Source organism: Canis aureus, chromosome 23, assembly GCF_053574225.1.
Source record: "Canis aureus isolate CA01 chromosome 23, VMU_Caureus_v.1.0, whole genome shotgun sequence".
NCBI lineage: Eukaryota > Metazoa > Chordata > Mammalia > Carnivora > Canidae > Canis > Canis aureus.
This window is the reverse complement of record NC_135633.1, coordinates 6,492,965-6,514,622: the sequence shown is the minus strand read 5'-3', so window position 1 is coordinate 6,514,622 and position 21,658 is coordinate 6,492,965. Positions and strand designations below refer to the sequence as shown.

The window sequence follows — 21,658 nt, the reverse complement described above, 5'->3', positions numbered from 1 at the left end:
TTAGTATGGGACAGCAATTTCAAGATACCCAGTCAGCACTTGGGTTATTCATATTCAGTTTCTTTACCAGGGACAATTTATTTTAGACTTTCGTTTTTTTTTAACACTTGTTCTTAAAGTTGATTGATTGGCATCTCGATTCACTTTTTTACTTTTGAACTCAGATATTCTTCCCAAATTTAGCCATTTGCCATATGCCAGAGCAAATGTAAGAGAAAACAATATAGAATCTGATTGAGGGCTAAATGTCTCCCTGGAATGATAATCATATCAAGACTCAATGGAGGCAGAGTTGAATGAGGGAAGTGGATGGCTTTCCAGCTTTTCCAGAATCAAATTTTTGCTGCACAATATTCAATAATAGTAGCTATGTGCTCAATAGTGGTTACCAAGTAGCACACACATTATCGTATCTATTCCTCCAACAATCATCATTTCATAAATGAGAATGCTGGAACCCAGAGAATTAAATAACTTTCCCCATGTCCACTTCTCAAGGGCCCAGCTGGAATTTGAATTCTGCTCCTTTTACCTCCAGGGATCATGCCCCTGTGTTATAGGAAGTTATGCTCTGTTTGAACAATTTTAGAAGTTCATATGATTATTTCAAGCAGGAGGAAAAATAAAACATAAATACAAATCAAATTAGAAAAGATTCTTGCCTCTTATTGCTGTTCTGAGTATTTGTGGCTTTATCTATTAATTTAACATAAGATTTGGGTCTGGAGAAAGGAAGGGCACTACTTGTTCCAGGACATTTCCCAACTTAGTGGCATAAGCAATTAACTATATTTTATTCTATATATCCTCTATAACTGATGAGAATATAAGCGAATTATTCTTGTTTACCTGAATATATGTCTATTATAGCCTATTCTAAATGTGACTAGTGGTTCTGAGAAATCTGGATACACACACACTCATCATTCATGAGCTGGTGAGCTTCTTTGCCTTTACTTCTCGTTAGCCTCCCCAAGATCAGTTTTAAGGCCCCTAAATTGCCTCTTACCTTGAAACTCAAAAGTTTCTGCAGGAGTCTTACCAGGGATGACATGATATAGGGAGCAGTTTGTGACTAGCCCTTCACTTTTTGGGAAGCATCTTTTGTACCTTATTAATCCTAGGCAGGAGCCCATGATACTCATTAAGGCCTAATCCAAAGCATGAATTATTTTCCTTCTGTTCATCATCATCATCACCAACTGTTATCTGAAACATTTGCAGAGCACATTTGAATGTTTTTAACAAAGCAGAGGAATCGTAACTGATGTTTATTATAATACGCAGCATCGGTTAGTACAGTGCTTCACCAGCATTGAAGTGCATACTCATCACCTGGAGAGCTTGTTTAAATGGAGATTTCGGATGAATAAGTTTTGGGAGGGAGTCAATAATTTGTATTTTTATTCAGCTCCCCACTGAGGCCAGAGCTGCTGGTCAGTGGACCCTACTTATGTACCAAGGGAGTAACATTTATTGAGTGCTTGTCTTGTGTACCAAGTACTTTTAACCATAAAACCAACTCATAAGGAAGAGTAAGTAGAAGGCAAGATGCCTGTTTGAGAGATGAACAATTATACAGCCTCGACTAGAACCCATCCTTGGACTTCTAGTTTATTGTATTTTCTATCATACCACTCTTTCTGAGTATTTGAACTTGTTCTCAATTCTAGGAAGATAGACAACTATTAATTCATGGTACTTTCATAGTTCAATGATATTCAGCTAAAAATATTTTTTTCAAATTTCCTTCCTAAATACAAATCTAAAAACCCGTTTCCTTCAAAACCAGTGTGAATATTGTAGTCTCTATTGTATAGATATCAAATAGACATTACAGCTTTTCATGCTTTCATTTCTTTGCCCGTGTGTTAAAACTTAATATGTTTAGCTAAATTATACATTTATGGTTGAATGCATTTTATCCTTGCAAAATTGTGACATTGAAATTCTACCCTTTGCTTTAGTGGAAGACCTCATTTTCTATTCCTGGAGCTAGCAGCACTCCATTTGACATTTGATGCCCATGAGATTTTTATAGAATCTAGGTTATACGATTGAGTCTCTTGTCACATATTTTTGAATAGGGATCTGTGTTACTGTCCCCAGAGGTGTTCTGCATTATGCCTCTCTTTGAGATGGCTTTGATTATTTTTAAAAAATCCAATGATAAATCCTTTTGCATAATAACTACCATCAACAGCAGAGCGTTTTATTTGTTTCAAAAAGAATTTTTTAGAGCAAAGAAAGCAAGCAATCCCCTCTTCTAACTCAAAGCAAAAGACCATATGAACGTTTCAGTGATAGAGTGGAAAAAAAAATGTTTTCTACTGTAAACTTCAGTATAAGTAAAAGTTTTCTTGTTTTTTTTATGAAAAGATGAATCATTAAAATGATTTAAGTTGAGTACATTTATGACTCAATTTATGAGTTTATTTATGCTTTAGTTCAAATGCAATAGACTAAAAGTTTTCTTTTTAATCATTCTGACAAAGACAAGCACTCAATTATTTGATCTTCTAAAATATATAGTACATAATCCACCTAAGTAATTTATTAGAGATGGACTCATCTAAATTATTATATTCTCAGAGACAGGAAAATTAATGGTAAGGTGTTTGCCATTTCACAGAATGACACATTTTAATATAATTGTTACCTAAGCCTTATACTTAGCACAAACTTGTGGTAGCTGTAGAATATCTGCTTTATGTTTCTGTATGTGCTGGTTAAATTGGCCTAAACTGGCACTTGATTTAGATTGATTTATAATTAGTGGTCTCCGATATAGTATAAATGATAAAATATGTAATATATACTCATTATAATTGGACTGCTTTAAATTATGCATATTATACAAGCAGTAATTTTTTTTATTCCAGAGTTTTTGTAGTGCTTAGTATAGTGACTGAGACCTAATTGGTCTACACACGGAAAAATGTTTTTAGAAAAAAAAATTAATTATTATAGACTAAGCCGAATGAAGACAATCTTAAGTAATTTATAATAAAAAAAATAAAAAAATAATGAAGTTAACCTTGGGCAAGTCTTTCCTATGTGCCACACACTGTGCTAAGAATAAGAATAAATATTATTCTGTTTGATTATCCTCACCAAAACATTGCAAGGTATACGCTTTTGTCTCTCTTCAGAAAAATTAGATTTTATAGAATAACCTCCCAAGATAATGCAACCAGTAAGCCTTAGAGTTAATACTCACACCCAGATCTTTGTGGTTTGAATCCCATGGCCACTGTACTCTATTAACTTAACTTTAGAACTTGGTTGAGTGCAAAAACCAAACAAAGTCAACTCTTTGGCAAATTTAGATGCTATTTAAAGACTCTTGAATTTTTTGAGATAGCAATAAGGCAAGAGTATTTGTTTTTAAATTAAGTAAACATTGTCATTATTTTTTTAAGACATTAGGTAAGATTTTAGTCTGTATTTAGCTTATTCATTGTCACAACTACCATCATCACCAGATGATTGTCATGCACCTCTACAGATTCAACTCATTCATTGCTCACAGTCATTTTTGTTTTTTTTGTAGCGTTTTCTGGTCATTATGAGCCAGACATAATACACCTGCTATTTAAAAAGCCATTAATATGTGAGACACTAACACTAATTGTTTTTTGAAAAAATTTTTCCTTTATGAAAAATAATATTTCCAAGAAAATTGAGATGTAAAATATTATTATTCTATTAGTCATTCCTAAGAAATAATGCTGAGGAGAGGTTAATTTCTCTTAAATTTTATAAGATATAAAATGAAGAATCATGCAATTACTTTTTAGTTTACCAAAATTGATTTTCTAATGAGTCCATGATAGATTCAACGGTTGAGTTTGGGCATGCCAAAGCCGTTTTAAGTTGATGGCTCAGTTGAGGAAGCAAAGAAGTACGCAGTAGTAATGTGTCTTACATATCACTTTGTCCTTATTATCTGCATTATTGTTTTTCTTCAGGATGAATTTTATTTTCTATAACATGTATCTATTCCAATGCTTATATAGTCCTCAAACTATATGTATAATGAATTGGTTAAGGAATCATTATAGTTAGGTCAGACCCTGCTTTTTATAGTTGGCTGTTGACTGCACATTGACACAATTTGGTCAACTCACTAGTAATTTTTAAAATTTGACACTGTTTCCGTCAAGGAATACATGAGATTGTATTCAGGTCTTGCAGAGCCATAGTCACTTGCTTCACACAGCTTTCGCTGAAGATGAGGGCCTAAACAAATCTTCCTCTCCTCAATTTTTATGTATTTGTTTTTCCACTCAAAATTCCTGCTTATTGTTTTTTTCCATGGATAGGATTTTTTTTAAGGGCAGAATCGGAAAGAATTGATTATCTAGACAGAAAGACTGATTTTCATTTGTTTGCTTCCGTTTTGTGATGTTTGTTATTGTTCTTTTTTTGAAATTGATGCCTATGTGATATTACAGTCCGTAAGTTATATTGCATTGAAGTTGATTTAATGAAGTTGTGAAGTTTTTCTAGCCAACCAGTACTGCACTTGAAATTGGTGTTATTAAATACCCTTATTTTGAGATCCTGTATTTAGAAATAATTTTAGGCTCCTTGATTAGACGAATTCACTAAAGGTCAGCTAAAACTAAATTCTCTATTACCAAGAATTGAAATACTCTGTAACTGAGATTTTCCATAATTCTATTTTAATGAGCATTGCTGCTGGGAATAGAATTTATTTTGTAAGCTTTAAAGGTGACATTTTATAACAAGATAATAAAATTGTGTCCGTTTAAAGCCAATTATATACTTTTATAGTCCAAATAAGTGTACTCTTTTTTTATTCACCATAAACTCCTAACAAATTACATTCTGGTATCAGTGGACCAAATATTGCCACTACCATGATCTGTGGAGTGAAAGAATTAGATATTTAAGTTAAAGGAATAGAATAATGCTGGGAAATGGAATTATTACATGAGTCTATGTTTAACAATTAAAGCAATATTCCTATTTCTCTTAAAATTTATCAATAAGATATCAATAAGCTAGTATTTTCTTTTATCAGGATATTGTCTATGTAAAGACCATTCTCAATGCAATATATTTTTTCAATATCTATTGACTTTATTAGATGTCCTATATAACAATATTTTAAAAATTCTCTAATCTTGGTTAAAAAGAGGGCAATGTAAGCAGGACATACATTTTTGGTAGGCTCAACAAATGCAAGTATGATTTGTCAGCATTATTGAATGTGTCCAGAGCAATTAGTAAAGCAAGGTTTATTTTTTTATTTTTATTTTTATTTGTAAAGATTTTATTTATCCATGAGAGACAGAGAGACAGAGACAGAGAGAGGAAGGCAGAGACACAGGCAGAGGGAGAAGCAGACTCCACAGAGGGAGCCCGATGCAGGACTCCATCCCGGGTCTCCAGGATCACACCCCAGGCTGAAGGTGGCGCTAACCTCTAAGCTACTGGGCTGCCCTAAAGCAAGATTTATTAAGTCATCAGATTATATTAGAATCTGATCAATAACAAAGAAGAGTCTTCTAACTTGCTCTTTTTAGGGGCAAAGCTGGCTGATGGTATATATTGATACATATTTACAAATCCATTCAGTTTAAGATATGTCTTTCTAAAGTATCATTTAACCAGATTTGATTAGGAGAGGACATCAAGTTTCAGAGTCTTACTTGATGTCATCTCCCTTGATGTCATTGCTTGGAGGATAACAAAGGGCTGTGGTGTATAATTTTTATCCTTATTCATTGCATTATTTCTGCGCAAATCACTGGTGGAGATAGACTCAGGATTTTGCAAAGTCCAGTCTTGCTCCATAGTCTACTGTGTGCTATGTATCTTAAAACATCAACCATTTATATCAGCTACACGTTTTCCAGTATTGACTTAACTAATATTACCTACTAAAAGAAAACATTCTTCAGGATGAGATTTACTCAGGGAGAGATTTCCAGGGACTCGTGACTTTGAGAAGTGAGGTTAGGCAGAGAGTTTTGAAAGTTGCCTCAAGACTTTAGTAGAGCGCAGGGATGGGATGGTTTCTGTGAAGGTGAGAATGAAGACTAGCTCATTCACTGGAAGCATGAGGGATGAGAGGTCATTGGCAAGCCTGTTCACTATTGAGCTGCTTTACAATCCCTTCTATTGTAAAGGTGTCCACCTCTGTCTTGTCTTTCAGTCCTCCACAAGCAACCCAGAGAAGTGTGTCTCTGTTTGCTAGAGCTTGGCCGGATTGCAGCCAGGTAGGTCACACCGCTGCCACTATGTCAAGACGTGGACCATCTCAGCACAGAAGTAACTGAAAAGCTTGCTGGCTTTTCATTGCTAATTTAACCTGCGTATTGAGAAGCTACTTTTTCTAATATAATTGGTACAAACATCTCAAGAGTGGTTGTTCACACTAAAAGCATGCCACCCATATTCTTAGCACCGCGATCTTGTCAAAGCCACGACGTCTAGGGAGCATTTACCAAAAGCCTATCATCTAATCTAATACATTTTCCCTCCAACCTTTTCTTGGGGGTGGGGGTGGGGGTAGGTGTCTTATACACAAAGTTGTGTGTGACAATTACTCTTTCCACTGAAGTCTATTCCCGTTATGCCTCTCTTCCAACTCCTTTACCTCTTCTCTCCCTGTTTACTCTTTAAAACTTAATTCTTTAAAAAATCCCTAATATCATCTATTAATATTTAATAAATGTATTAAAATTTAATGATTGTAATACTTGTATCCTCTCTTGTTCCTTTTCTCTCATTTTCCCTCATCCAGCATCCCATCTCTCACGTCTTTTAGCTTCTACTTCTGGGTAGGGGAGTAGTTTTTAAATTATCCTTCCTATTTTGATTACAGAAAGAAGTAGAATATTATCCTTCATATGTGGAGATATGTTTGAAATCATTTTGTTCTCGGAAAAAAGAAGTAATTGTAAAGGTCATAATCATAGCTAAATAGGCAGAGAAAGGGGCTTTATTACCTCAGCTGACTTGTTTGGGTTTCACGTTTTATATTTTATTATCTGACAAATGACCAAGCAGAACTTCTGACAGCCCTGTGAAGCCCAAAGATTTAGAAATGAGGCTATAAATGGATGAAGAAGTCTTGATTCAAAATAAAAATTAAAAAAAAACAAAAATTCAGAATTAATTATATGATTTTCATCTAGATCTAGGTATATTTTTAGGATAGAGATCAGATGAGCCAATAAGATAAGTGAGAGCCATCTCTGGGTAGAAAATCAGAGTAAAGAAAATACAAAGTATACACACCAGCAAACTACAGCAATGGGTAGAAAGCTTGCTGCCGGTGAATAGATGTGGGTTTGATTTTTTTGTCATTGTTTTTGATCCAATGGAAAATCCACCTGCAATCAGAAGTAACTCCAAGTTCTGTAAAACATGATAGTCAACATAATTTCAACAAATTGTACATCAGGTGTGGATTTTACTTTACCACAATAAGTGGATACAAGGAAGAGTCTTAAAAAAATATTCAAATTCAAATATGATTGAGGCTTCACTCAGAGTGGAAAAGCCAATTTGAGACATTTGGAGGCTTCCCTGTTCTCTCCCATATTGTTCCCAGATACTGTGGAAGGCCTTGAGGGGGGCTCCCCTCGCCCTCTGTCCACCAGGTCTCTACTGCTGGAGCTTGGTTTGAGCTTGTAGTGTCCAGCTGTTTCAACCCCACTTCCCTACAGTGCTGCCCCCTTCTTGGGTTCTATGAGAGAGCAAGACAAAGGTATCAGTTGCTTCTAGCCACAGTGTTGGGGCTTCTGAGCTGTAGGGCAGACAACCTGGAGTCCAAAGAATACCAAGGACTCTACAGATATCCCCTAAAAAGGAGAAGGTTAAAAACACAGGGGGAAGGAAACACAACAAAGTGAAATCTCAATAAATGAGTAACTGCCACTGAAATGTTAGAGTGAGAGAAACACGGGTGGTCTAGAGTTCCTATTTAATAGGAAATTGCGCAGAACACTATTTGTTGTCTATTTTAATTATACTGCTAGAATATTCTGACGCGCCAAATTCCATTTTGTTGCTTTAATAATCTAAATATACGAGTCAAATCAGCATTGCGATTCTGAAAGTCATTGATAGGTAAGGAGAAGGGGTTGCACCACCTGCAGAGTTAGCTGTGAGACGTCATTATCCTCTTCTTTAGAGTTTTTATTTTTTGCCTCTTTTCTGGGTTTATTTTATTTTTTTGTAATTACACTTTTTATTACTGGAACGCACTGATTAGGAATCCTGCCGACTAGACTTTCTAACTGTGATGGAGTCATCAAAGAAGAAGACATGCTACCCAGTGACAAAATCCCTTTAGAAATCCCCTTTCATGGTGAAGGATCATGTCAACTTTTGTGGAGGTTATTTTTTTTCTCCCAAATATTTTGAAATTGATTTTTTTAAATTTATTTTTTATTGGTGTTCAATTTACTAACATATAGAATAACCCCCCACCCTCCTCCCCTTCTACCACCCCTAGTTCGTTTCCCAGAGTTAGCAGTCTTTACGTTCTGTCTCCCTTTCTGATATTTCCCACACATTTCTTCCCCCTTCCCTTATATTCCCTTTCACTATTATTTATATTCCCCAAATGAATGAGAACATATAATGTTTGTCCTTCTCCCACTGACTTACTTCACTCAGCATAATACCCTCCAGTTCCATCCACGTTGAAGCAAATGGTGGGTATTTGTCATTTCTAATAGCTGAGTAATATTCAATTGAGATTCTGAGTTGCTCTTTTTCTTTCTTCTTTTTCTTAACCAGTTTGTTGGGTATGATTGACCTACAAAATACTGTAGATTTTTAATGTATACAAGTTCATGAGTTTGGAGATAAGTATACAAATGTGAAACCAAACTTCAATCTGTGTAGTGAATCTGTCTGTCACCCCCCAAATTTTCATCCTCTGATGAAAATTATCACCATCATCATTGTTATTTTATGATAAGAATGGGTTGCTCCATTTCTGAGCACACTTATGACCATGTGAGCTGGCTAAAGCAGTAATTATTCATATTACAAAAATATTATGGGGCACTTGGTGGTCAAGTGGCGAAGTGTCTGCCTTCAGCTCAGCTCATGGCCCCAGGACCCTGGGATCCAGCCCACGTCAGGCTCCCTGAGCCTGCTTCTCCCTCTCCCTCTGCCTGCCTGCCACTCCCCCTGCTTATGTGCACTCTCTCTCTCTCTCTCTCCCTATCTCTCTGTTAAATAAATAAATAAATAAATAAATAAATAAATAAATAAAATCTAAAAAAACAATTACTAATTTCACAAAGAAATTATCTAAGGATTAAGATAACCCCTATGTTACAGTGCTCAGTTTGTAAACATTGTTATTTATTTTCTTCACCTACTTGAGTGGTGTGAAGTATTGCACACCTAAGCTGAAAACAGGAAAATAAGCCAAGATTATTTATTTAGGCTGTTGTTTTTGTTGTGTGCAGCATAAAGTAAATATAAACATCTACTTAAGTTTCTATCTGTACACATTTGAAGAACTTTCTAAAAAAAAAAATGTTAATGGAAGCTCAATTGTGCTTTACAGACAAACCCTGTAAGCCCAAATTTCACTACCTAAGCTGTATGTGAGAGCATATTAGTTAAAGAGAAAAAAAGGAAAACTCAACCACGTGAGCTAATTTTACTCCTAAATATTTCTTTGAAGATATTTAAACTATGTCTGCATCTTTATTTTGTGCTTCCTCCTTTCCCCACTCCTCCACAGAGGGCTCCATAAATTGTTGAGTTAAGACAGCATTAGCCAAAACTAGAAGCGATTCGAGGAGAGCTCTTAGAAATCAGGACATTACTTCGTATACACAGGAGAGGAGCTTTGACCATAACAAAATCCCCAGCACAATCTTGAGTTGTGAGCATTTTTAAAAATCACTGATAGATGATGTGGGGTTTTTTTTACATTTGATTCTGAACATTTACTCCTTAAAGTTACATAAATGTCGTCTTAAAAGCATCAACATCACTTCAGATATGATTCTCAAGATGTTTCTGATTGTCTGCCGTGTTCTCCTGCCTGCGAACACTCAGCGAGGCTCCTTTGAGAGCTGTGGGCCTCTCTGAGTTCTGAGTTGGGAGACTGAGACCACTTATTTTTTGTTCTCAGGGGTAAAACTTCCTTTTATTTTCAACTAAATAGAGCTATCATCACTGGAGAGTGAAATCCCACTATTAATATTGCAGAAACCATGTCAGTTTCTGAGTGTAAAATATGCATGTTTTCCTTTTGAAAAGCAAAACACTCAGCAAAAGCAGGTCAATACAATAAAACCTGAAAGATCTTTTTAATGACAATGCTTTGATATTCATTGCTGAAAAATTTGCCCATGAGTTCAGCCTTTTTTCAGACTACAGAATTAAGATCAGCTTTATGCTAAAAATTGAAAACTTTTGATATTTTGATTTGGGGCCATAATCAAGAATTAATATCTTAGGAGAGCTTTTGATATTTTAATTTTTGAGTACTTCCTTAGTTTTGAACAAAATTTATGACCATTTGAAAGAAATATACTTGGTGAACATCCTCCCTGGTCTCCCGTTTCAATCTGTGGCCTAACGGAGTGTTGCTTAAAATAAAACTATTCTTAGACAAGGTTTATTAATTAACACATCCTATTTAAAGGATTTGACTCTGCTAAGACTATCACATGTGTTCACATGGGTGAAATTTCCTTCCCAATGTAAATCTATCTTTAAGTTACTTCAAAACAGAATAGAAATGGAGCAAAACTACCTTGCAAGAGCCTATATAAGCCGTCTGTTAAATATCAACTTATCTACTTATCATAAACTTATCTGCCTTAAAAAGGGGAGGGGGTTCCAAAAATGTATCCCCCTAACTCTAGTGAAATAGGCCCCAGATGTCTTTTGTTTGAAAACTCTACTGAAGTCTACTTAAGTAGTGTACTTAGTCTATTTAGTCTGCTAAATAGTTTGAGTAAATTCTGTAGTTCAGGGCTCAGTTTGGAAGCTCAATTATGTCATCTAGACACATCTCAAAAATTGTGTCACATGCCAGAAAAATGGAAAGTTCACTCCTAGAAACTTCATAAAGTTATTAACCAGAAGACCCTTTCCCTAGCATGTTGCATTTTTTTTTTTTTCAATCAGACAAAACCAAAGTCATTGCCCTTTCATTCTTCACTCCACTCTCCCATCAATGGGGTATTCAGATGGGAGGGTTTGGTTTTAGTGGATTCAACCTTCTTGCTATCTTTAGTTTGACCCTGATTTCAGTGTGAGAGCGACAAATTCTCTCTCCTAAAACTCTAAAATTTTGTAGCCAGAAAGAAGTAGAAAACAGTATAGATTTGGGAAAACCTTACAGACAAAGTGGTATAGAATTAATCATGGAAACCAGAATGAAGCAGCCTTTTGGAGAGTAGGAAAAAAGACCTATTTGGTGACTAAGTTGGCTTGCAGGTGTGAGCCCTGGGCCCCAGGGGAGTGTCATGATTTACAGCCTGTTGACATCTCCAGACAGACAGGAAGCCAATGAATCGTATTTAAGTGTGCATTTTGGGGCTGGCTGACTCTACCTTAGGCAGCTTGAAGTATTTAAAAGCCAATATAAGCAGAGATTTGGAGCTTAGTGTTGATTTTCTATGTTCAGTGGCAGAGCTAATTTTCAGCATTCCCAGATAAAGAAAAATTCTCCAGGGCAAGTTTTCCATGGATGACTTTGTTACCAACTTCATTCAAACTTAGTTTGCTCAAACTTGGTAGCAGACATGGTGAAGCCTGTTGTTTCTCTAGTAACATCTAATTATTTTACTTTGTAAAAAAAAAAAAAAAAAAAAAAAAAAAAAAAGAGGAGAGAGAAAAAAGAAAAAAAATATGCACCGTATTCCTGAGAGGTGGCCTGAATCCACCGACAATTACAAATGAAATCATATTTTCCAATTGGCTTAATTTATGCATTCAAATACGATGCTTTTACTTAGGATTGACTTTTAATTGGCTGTGAATTCTAGTGTGTTACATTCCTCTCGCTTCACCGCTCAGTTTGTGTTATTCTCTTAAGAATATTAAATATAACAAAATTTTATACCTTGATGGACCAAGAATTCAAAGAAGTCTAGGGAGATTAAAAACCTCAGTTGCCTGCTGAAGTTCATCCAGTGAGTTAGTGGCAAAGCTGAATTTCTAACTGGCTTGGCTACATCCAGCACTGAGTTATTTCTGCTGTTCCATAATTCTAGGAAAACTGGTATAGAGAAGGCCTGTAATAAGTTCTTTTGTAAAGGTTACAAACAATAGTGATAATATAAACAGTAGTAATCTTACTACTTTACATCTTAATTTTCATGCCGTTACATTATTTTCTCTTGGTGGTATAATATATTTTTCAAAAAGCGTTGGCAAAAGCACGTTAGTGCAGCAGTTTCTTAGTGGTAAAAGCTTTGATACATCACTTATCAAGGCCATTTCAGAGGCTAGGCCATGTGTTAGACACTGTACCGCGCATGTAATGGACACTCTTTTAATTTCTTCTAATAACATTAAAACACAGGAGTTAGGATTCCCATTTACATTGAACTTACAAGGAGGCTCAGAAATAATGCATTGCATGATGCCCAACTGTGCTCTTACACTGAAGAGGTCCAACAGTGGTTGCTGTTCCCACATCCTCCCCACCTCCCACACCATTACATCAGACTTGTAGGGCAGGCCATTTTCCTTTCTACTTTTCCTGATAGAAAACAGACTTCTAGAGGTTAAGTGATTTGCTAAATTTAAAGAGCAGGTTAATGGCACAGTGAGCTCAAGTCTACCTCGGGGAAGAATGATACACAAATCTCCATGTGAGTGTTGTTGGAACTTGTCAACAGTAGTGAGATGCTGGGTTGAGTTCAGTGTAATTAATGAACTACTAGAAAGGGAGAAAAAAAAAAGTATTTGGTTTGGTTTTGGATAGGGTTTACAATCTTCTGGGAAAACTTTTGATAAAGCATTTATGTGCACGTAATATTGATATGTCTTATCCCTTGCTCATGTGCACTCTAAATACACAAGTAAATACCTTAAAAAATAAAGTGATGTGCAATTAGAGATCCAGAACAATGAAAGCAAATTCATATTTGGAACCACAAATCATCATCATATGATACTAGGAGATATTTTTTTCATTCACACAGTGCTTTTAAGTACCTACTGTGTGCCAGGATGTATGCTAGCTCTTGGGATGCTGTGAATTAGACAGTGGTCTCTGCTGTTACAGATTTCCAGTCAGGTGCATGTTTCCATTATGTCCTATTAACTGGATAATATGTAGAAAACATTAGAAATATGATGAACGGCGCCTAGGTCTTTTAGCTAATGACTTATTTAACTAAAAATTATTCTGTTCATTAGAGACAGTTCTCAGAAAAGCAGTTGTTCAGCTGTTAGGACAGCCTAAACTGTTTTGTACTAAATTCTACGTTTTCAGCTTTCAAAGAGCATCTGACACAATATGCATCCTTACCCTCTAAGTTCTGAAGAAAAATTAGAAAATGAAATAAAAGAGTTGCAGATGGAACATCAAATATCAGCTTTACTACAGATAAGATCCAAGGTGACAGACATGCTTGGTGTCTTTTTTTTTTTTTAATTTTTATTTATTTATGATAGTCACAGAGAGAGAGAGAGAGAGAGAGAGAGGCAGAGGGAGAAGCAGGCTCCATGCAGGGAGCCTGACGTGGGATTCGATCCCGGGTCTCCAGGATCGCGCCCTGGGCCAAAGGCAGGCGCCAAACCGCTGCGCCACCCAGGGATCCCATGCTTGGTGTCTTTCACTGACCTCCAGAAGTAGGCCAATTAACGACCGAATTACAAACAAGAATGAACAGGGTGGAGTTTCCTCTGGAGGCCTTCCTGTGGGCTGCCTCCTGGAAGAAGGGCAACTGAATCAGGCGTGCTCAGCTGAGTCTTAGAGTCTACAATTTGATACACCCCTTCATCTTGTTGGAGAAGAATGAGCAATGAAAGGCAGAAGCCAGGGATTAAACTAATTGAGCACCCTTGACAAGAACAAGACGTCAAGGGTGGGGAAATTGCTTCCTCTGGAAGTGTGTCCTGAACACATGTCTGATGATGTAAGTTAACATAATAAGCCATTAGAACGGGATGATAATCTAAGCTTTTGCATGTAATGATCTTTTATTTTTATTTTTTAAGATTTTATTGATTTATTAGAGACACAGAGAGAAAGAGAGGCAGAGACAGAAGCAGGCTCCATGCAAGGAGCCTGACATGGGACTCGATCCCAGGACTCTGGGATCACACCCTGGGCCGAAGGTAGGCGCTAAACCACTGAGCCACCCAGGGTTCCCCTTAATGATCTTTTAAATACATTACTCACTCTAAGGTAGTGGACATACCGTGTACTTATTAGTTCTCTCTATGTAGATGATTTTCTTTGCAGATTATCCATTACCTATATTTTAGCTTTCCAAACAACTTGTTCCCCCTCCTTTCTAACATGGAATCACCTGATTAAAATGTCAGGGAAAAAAAGAGCCTCAACCCCACATTCAGAAAATCTGGATTTGCATCTTTGTCTTACTTCTAGCCAATTCTGTGCCCTTTCTGGATCTTTAAATTCTTTATTCTGTAAAGAGTATAACCGGATGATCCCAAAGGCCCTTCACAACTCTCAAATTCTGGAATTACCTTTGGTCTTCTCCACCTTGGTAAACTAATATCCATCTAAGAAACCAAACCAATTTTAAATTTAGCCTAAGAAAAACATGATTATGGGAGGTAAAGAATGCAAATAACAACTGCATCTCTTTCTCTCTTTGAACTTCTATGGTGTTGAAAATTTACAACACATACTTTTTAACATATCGTTATTCTAAATTATTTCTGTTTCCTCTCTTTTCATTTTCCTTCACTGTGCCCCTATCCATGCTTTCATTATGTTGTTTTTAGGTGTATAACCCCACACTGCATTGCCCTGGGCTCAGAGGGGATGTACCATTAACAGTGAATTTCTTCTCTGTTAAATCATTTAAGGATGTTTGTTTTGGGGTTTTGCTATTTTCATCTTTAACACGCTCATGTTCCAAATAGGGATTCAATTACAAATCTCAGAGCTAGTAAATCTAAAAGCTGAAGACTAAATTTTGCATGATAATTCATGTTATTGCCTCAATATGTTCTGTGGAGTATTTTTATTCTTAATATGTCCAGGTGTCTATTCATGTGTCTATGTACACATCCAAACCTACATATGTGTGTGTGTAACTATATCAAAATCAGATCTGTGTGTGTGTGTGTTTTTTTTTCCTGCTTAGAAGGAGGCTGTTTTAAGAACTTACTATTTCTGTGCCAGAGAAAATGAGTTTTAACAGCCAGCAGTTTGGCCCTATGGTGTTCATGATCAAATGTAACATATGATAAATGTACCGTTACTAGTCATGCGTGTGTATTGATCTGGTGTCTTTCAAAAGGTATGGTGTGGAGCCTCCCGGTTTGATAAAATTGGAAAAAGAGATTGAACAAGAAGAAACACTTTCTGCTCCTTCTCCTTCACCTTCTCCTTCATCAAAGTCTTCTGGAAAAAAGAGTACGGGGAACCTCCTGGATGATGCGGTCAGTACAATTGGTTGAATTTCTTACTAGCACTTAGTCGTTTTTGGACTTCAAAACCCATTCTACACAATATTTTGTCAGTCTGACCTTTACCTATTGCAGTTTCACTGAAATTCACTTTTAAGTCTGATGAAAATGTCTGTAGTCCTACAACGACAGAAGTAATCATTTTTGAGATTCGAAACTGAGCCGGTCATTTCAAATTCAGTGTCACTGGACTCTACTGAGTCTATCTACAATTTTAGGATTACAAGTTAACTTCCTAAAAATTCTCTTTGCGAAACAGCTCAACCTTGATGGTTTTGGTTCACGGTTCTTGTCTCACAGATGAGAAGCCTGAGGCGGGAGAAGAGGACACAAACATACCACAGAGAACATAATTGGCCTTTGCCACCTGCCTGCCATGGGCCAGAGCCCATCATTGGTTTTCAAATGCTCTTGTCATAGGGCTCATTTCTTGTTGAAAAAACTGAAACAGGAGTCGAATCACCTGCTGAGGGGAGAGGAGCTTTGATTCCAACCCACTTTTGCTGTCTGGGATCCCCAGCCCTCTACTTAGCAGAGTAATTGAGTCATGCATTGTCTTTGGCAGATTAGGGAATGTTTCCACGTACCCTCGTAATCCCAGAGAACAGATTAGGCTGAGAAGCAGTGCTGACCCTTAGCTGAGAGCTTCCTTCTCTAGGCTCTGAGCTGCTAAGGGCTGGGAAGGGGCCGCCTGACTCTGTAGGATGTGGAAGAGAGATGGCCTCACCCTTTGCTTTTCCCTGGGCCACACTGTGGCTGTCTTGCAGAGTCAGATAAGCAGAAGTACAACAGTTTGACAGACTGAGAATTTCCATTTCTGAGGGCAGCAAACCTAAACTTAGCTTGTCAAGGCTTCTTAGCCAATACCAATTTAATTTTGTTTCTTTTGTTCAATCCCCTCAGGAATTAAAGACGAGGCAGGGCATTTTAATGCAATACCATCTAAAAGGATTTTAAAGTCAAGGACTCTTTTAGGATGCCTTGCTTGTCATATTATTTTACTTTTATTGTGTAAGGAAATTGAATGACATGTTGTTTTAACACTAGGCAAAGGCATATTATTTATATATTGATGAGCACAATGTTCCTTCTCTGCCAGTCACGCTCTTCTGATTCAACTTAACTTTCGAGTAAGATGTTCCTTTAGTCTTCCTTAGGAATGGGTTCCTCTAGGGCTGCTACACTTGATTTTTCTCCTTCTCCTCTTAGCTGTCACCTCCGTTCACTTTCTCCAGTGCATTATAGGCAGAGTTCTGGCCAATGTCACCCCTTAGCCTTTTAATGAATGAATTACTGAATCAAATGAAAAATTTTTTTAAGGATTTTATTTTTATTTATTTATCTTAGAGAGAGAGAGAGAGCACACACCAGGGAGAGGCAGAGAGAGGCAGGGAGAGAGAGGGACAAGCAGAGTCCGGGCTGAGCCTGGAGCCCGAGGCCGGGCTCGATCTCACGACCCTGAGATCATGACCTGAGTTGAAATCAAGAGTCAGGATGCTTCCGCACTTCACCGATTGAACCGCCCAGGTGCCCCCTCAAATTATTATTATTATTATTATTATTATTATTATTATTATTATTTTGTTTAGTTTGCAAATTATGAGACCACCTTTTGCTGTTTGATACTGTTTGTCCTTCAGATTCTCCCACCGGAACATTATTGCTACCTGAATGGTCAGCCAAAAGATGCAGCTCAGATTTGATCAAAATGTTTACAGGGGTGCCCTGCAGCATTCCGGGGTAACGCCCAAGCTCATTTATGTGTTGCGTAAGCCCTCCGTGTTCTGGCCCATTTTGTCTTCCCTGAATTTTTACCCCGTGGAGTTATTCTTGCCTGTGATGTACCCACGCCGATCCCAGGTTTCTCGGGTAATCCTAACCCTGGCTTTTCCACGCTGGCTTCCCTCATCACACTGCTGCTTACTCACCATTTGAACTTTCCTATGAGCCCTCTTTCACCTTTTAGAACTCAGGTTGCACAGCCTCCTATGTGAAGTTTTTGTCAGTGTCTCTCATGCCAGGCAAAGCTGACAAGCTAGTTCTTGATCCCCCAAAGTTTTGTGGGTATTTAATGAGGTACGTGCTTTCTTGGGCATCAATGCCTGTTCTCCATCACAGGATCATATCTTATCTTTTTTCATCTGCGTCTATCCAACACCAGGCATCCTGGATAAATTACCCGTATAGGTGATACAAGTTTTTAAGAAGCTTCTGCCTTTTTCCATGTGTCGCGAAGAGCCGTGTGCTCTGCAAATATGTGTGCTACTCAGTGGGGCTGTGGCTCAAAGGTTGTGGCTTTGCAGAGGGTGCGGATGTTGCCACTCGAAGCTGTTCACATGAACCTGGGTGCAGTCGCTAGAAGGAAGCTGGGTCCTTTTCTTCACCAGCTTGTCCCCCGTGTGGCCACCCCTCATCCTCGAGTAGGGGAGTAAAAGGATGGGAGAGAGAAGGTGGTGCGAAGAGTGGAAGGGATTTGGGGAGAGTCTTGCCAGTACTGCAGCTGGGGAGGTGATGAGTTGGGTACTCCCTTCAGGATGGCAGCGCTGTCGCTCTGCGGCTGTTCCCTCTACCCCAGCTCCTGTTCTCTCCACTGCAAACAGTGCAGGGGATTTCACAAGGGCTTTAAACCCCCTGTAATGCTTACCAAATGGAGTTTGGGGACATAACCATCTGTTTAGTTAAGGGGTTTTAATCGATTGTAGGAAATGTATGAACTGGGTTTTGTCTGTACTATTGCCTCCTTAGAATACTATGTTCTGAAAGTCTTTAAATCCATATTTCTCAAATAATGTTTAATCAGACACACTGCCAGATGCCCCATGGGGAAAAGAATTCCATGGTTATGTTAGTTTGAGAAATATAGCTTACTATAGTCCCTAACTAGAATGTGACAATGCACTTTGCCATATCAGAGACAGTAGTGAGTTCTCTGAGAGGATCTTGTTTATTTTTTTAATGTTTTAATTTTAATTTTTATTTATTTATTCATGAGAGACAGAGAGAGAGAGAGAGAGAGAGAGAGAGGCAGAGACACTGGCAGAGGGAGAAGCAGGCTCCCTGCAGGGAGCCCGATGTGGGACTCGATCCCAGGACTCCAGGATCAGGCCCTGGGCTGAAGGTGGTGCTAAACCTCTGAGCCACTCGGGTTGCCCTTTTTATTATTTTTATTTTATTATTTTTTAAAGAATTGTTTTATTCACGAGAGATATTTTATTATTTTTTAAAGAATTGTTTTATTCACGAGAGATATTTTTTTAATGTTTTAATTTTAATTTTTATTTATTTATTCATGAGAGACAGAGAGAGAGAGAGATACAGAGAGAGAGGCAGAGACACAGGCAGAGGGAGAAGCAGGCTCCCTGGAGGGGGCCCGATGTGGGACTTGATCCCAGGACCCAGGTTCACGACCTGAGCCCAAGGCAGATGCTCAACTGCTGAGCCGCCCAGTTGCCCCTGAGAGGATCTTATTTAATCTTAAATCTTCTAAATTTATTTAGCCACAGCAGTCTTTTGTAGTCTCCCTCAGTCTATGTTGGCAAAATTGCACCTAATATCCACATTCTGTTTGAGTGATAGTTTTTTCATTGGTATGTTTTATTTCAGGGACAGTGGAACAAAGAGAAAAATAATTTGTGCCTCACCCATGGTTTAGAACAGAGCTTCATATGTCAAGTATAAGAAAGTAAAGTCCCTATGGCAACTGTTTCACTACTTGTGAGGCATATACAGCTGTTGGGGAGTTGAAATTCATAAGCTGCAGTGTGTGCTGTAGAATAGGGTATAAGAGGGGCCCCTGGGTGGCTCAGTGGTTGAGCACCTGCCTTTGGCTCAGGTCGTGATCCCCGGGGTCCTGGGATCGAGTCCCACGTCAGGCTCCCTGCATAGAGCCTGCTTCTCCCTCTGCCTATGTCTCTACCTCTGTCTCTCATGAATAAATAAATAAAATATTTTAAAAAATAGGGTGTAAGATAGAGATTGCTTGCAAAGTCCCTGTGGTTAGTTAATACTATTGGATATATTGGATATTTTTACTCTAGCAAAGTTATTATTTCACAAAAAAAAAAAAAGAAAAAAGAAGGGAGGAAAAGGAGAATAAGGGGGGAGAGCAAAAGAAGAAGGGGGAAAAAGACAAAAGAATAAAGAAAAAGAAGCTGACCTAAGATATATTCCATTTTCCAGTTTCAACAATAACTGCCAGTTTGCAACTTTCAATATATCCTCCCATTTTCTTAGGGGAATTGTGAAAAATTGAAAAAAAATAGATGAGCCTTTATGCCAATAATTCATGCCACCTTCTTTAATCAAGATATCATCCAAGAAACACAGTGAATGTGGTGTCTATTCAGATTAATATATTCTCCAGATGTCCTGATAGAGGGCATCAGCTGTGAATAAAAAAAAATAAAATAGGGGTGTGTTGAGTTCTGTGTTTGCCTTCCCTCCCGGTGAGCGCGTTCCCACACAGTGCAATGAATACAGTTCTAAGAAACCATTCTTACTTTCTTCCTCTTCTCCACCAACTTCCTCAGTCTGGGGATGAAAGATAGTATAATTCTGAGCAATCAAGCTCCTCTTGAAATCCTATTTCAGCAGAAAATTGGCTGAGTTCCTGGCCAGAACCAGAGCACCTGCCAGGCTGACTTGTCCCAAGGTAATAGAAGAAGCACAGATGTCATCGGTCACTGTTGACTTAACAATATATTTCCACTACCCACAGTCTGGCCTTGTCTCTTCTATTTCTGCCTCTACCTCTCACACAACTACAAAAAAGCCCTTGATTTAAAAAAAAAAAAAACAAAAAAAAAAACGAGTCCAATTTCAAAGCTCAGAAGGCAATGGAGAAGGGCAGGTCACTTGAGAATATGTTTCTTGTCTTTTACTCCATTTGATGCCAGCCAGTGGTTTCTGGGTTTCATCTAGGACACTTCAAGATGGAACCACTTTCCATACATAATCATGATTGTCTTGTCCTGGCAGAGGAACCACTTGAACACCAATTTACCATCTTGCCCAGTTCCCCTGTGGCAGTGAAGCTGTGTCAAGCACGGCTCTCCTAAAGTTTGGGCCAAGTGTTTTTATGAAGCTATCTGATTTTCTGCTGGATGGTGAAAGTCCTTCTCTATCTCTCCCTTCCTGCCCTCTCTCTCTTCTTTCCTTTCTCCTGGAAGCCCTTATTGTGGTGAAAAGATATGGTATAAATTAAACATTTTTTAAATGTTTTAGTCCCCCTGGGGGACTCCGTCGGTTAAGCATCTGCCTTGGGCTCAGGTCATGGTCCCAGGATCCTGGGATCGAACCTTGCATCCGGTTCCCGGAGCCTGTTTCTCCCTTTCCTGCTCCCCCTGCTTGTGTGCTTTCTCTTGCTCTCAAATAAATGAATAAAATATTTAATAAAAAAATGAAAGAATTAGGGATTCTAGGACTGATGACAATCTGCGTCTTGAGATTGGTTCTCTTTCCCTCAGCGGTAGTGTTGGTTCTTCTTTATTGGTCTTCACTGAGGCATTAATGGTTTAGTTCTTAAGGTAAGTTTTGCTTCCGAATTCCTCCGTCCTTTCTGGTTTTCCCTCTAGTGTCTTATGCGTCCATTCTTTCTAAAACCTCTCTTATTCTAGGGAAACCAAGGTGCTTGAGTCCTTCACATCAACATGCAAGTGTGTGCGTGTGTCACTCTTCCCAATGGTTTTTACTAATTGAAGTCAGACATTGAATCAAGGGACTGTTTGAGTTTCTTTAATGAAAAAACTCCAGGAACCATTTATTTGCGGTAAAAAGAATTTGAGTGAGGGGAGCCCAAGCGTATTCCTGTAGAATCTCAACTAACTCGATCTCGCTTCTCAAATGCATGCTACGCATTATTAGATCTTTCTTCCATGGCAACTTTGACTCAGGGAATTATTGTTCTGGTTTGTTTGGTTGGTTGGTTGAACAGAGGGCAGTCGTGAGATACAACATGGTAGCTTCTCAACCCAGGAAAACATAAATATAAACCTATTCCTAAAATCATGGACTACTC

At 38.0% G+C, this 21,658-nt stretch overlaps 1 protein-coding gene across 14 annotated transcripts in view; it reads left to right on the top strand.

Moving 5' to 3' along the window:
* The window catches only part of GAS2 (growth arrest specific 2), a 150,535-nt gene that overhangs the window by 76,833 nt on the left and 52,044 nt on the right, over positions 1–21,658 (top strand). For all 14 annotated transcript variants that reach the window (XM_077866186.1, XM_077866189.1, XM_077866188.1 and 11 more), the window contains 2 exons: positions 6,188–6,251; positions 15,474–15,615. In XM_077866186.1, coding sequence (XP_077722312.1) covers positions 6,188–6,251; positions 15,474–15,615 — 206 coding nt within the window. The remainder of the gene's footprint in view (positions 1–6,187; positions 6,252–15,473; positions 15,616–21,658) is intronic.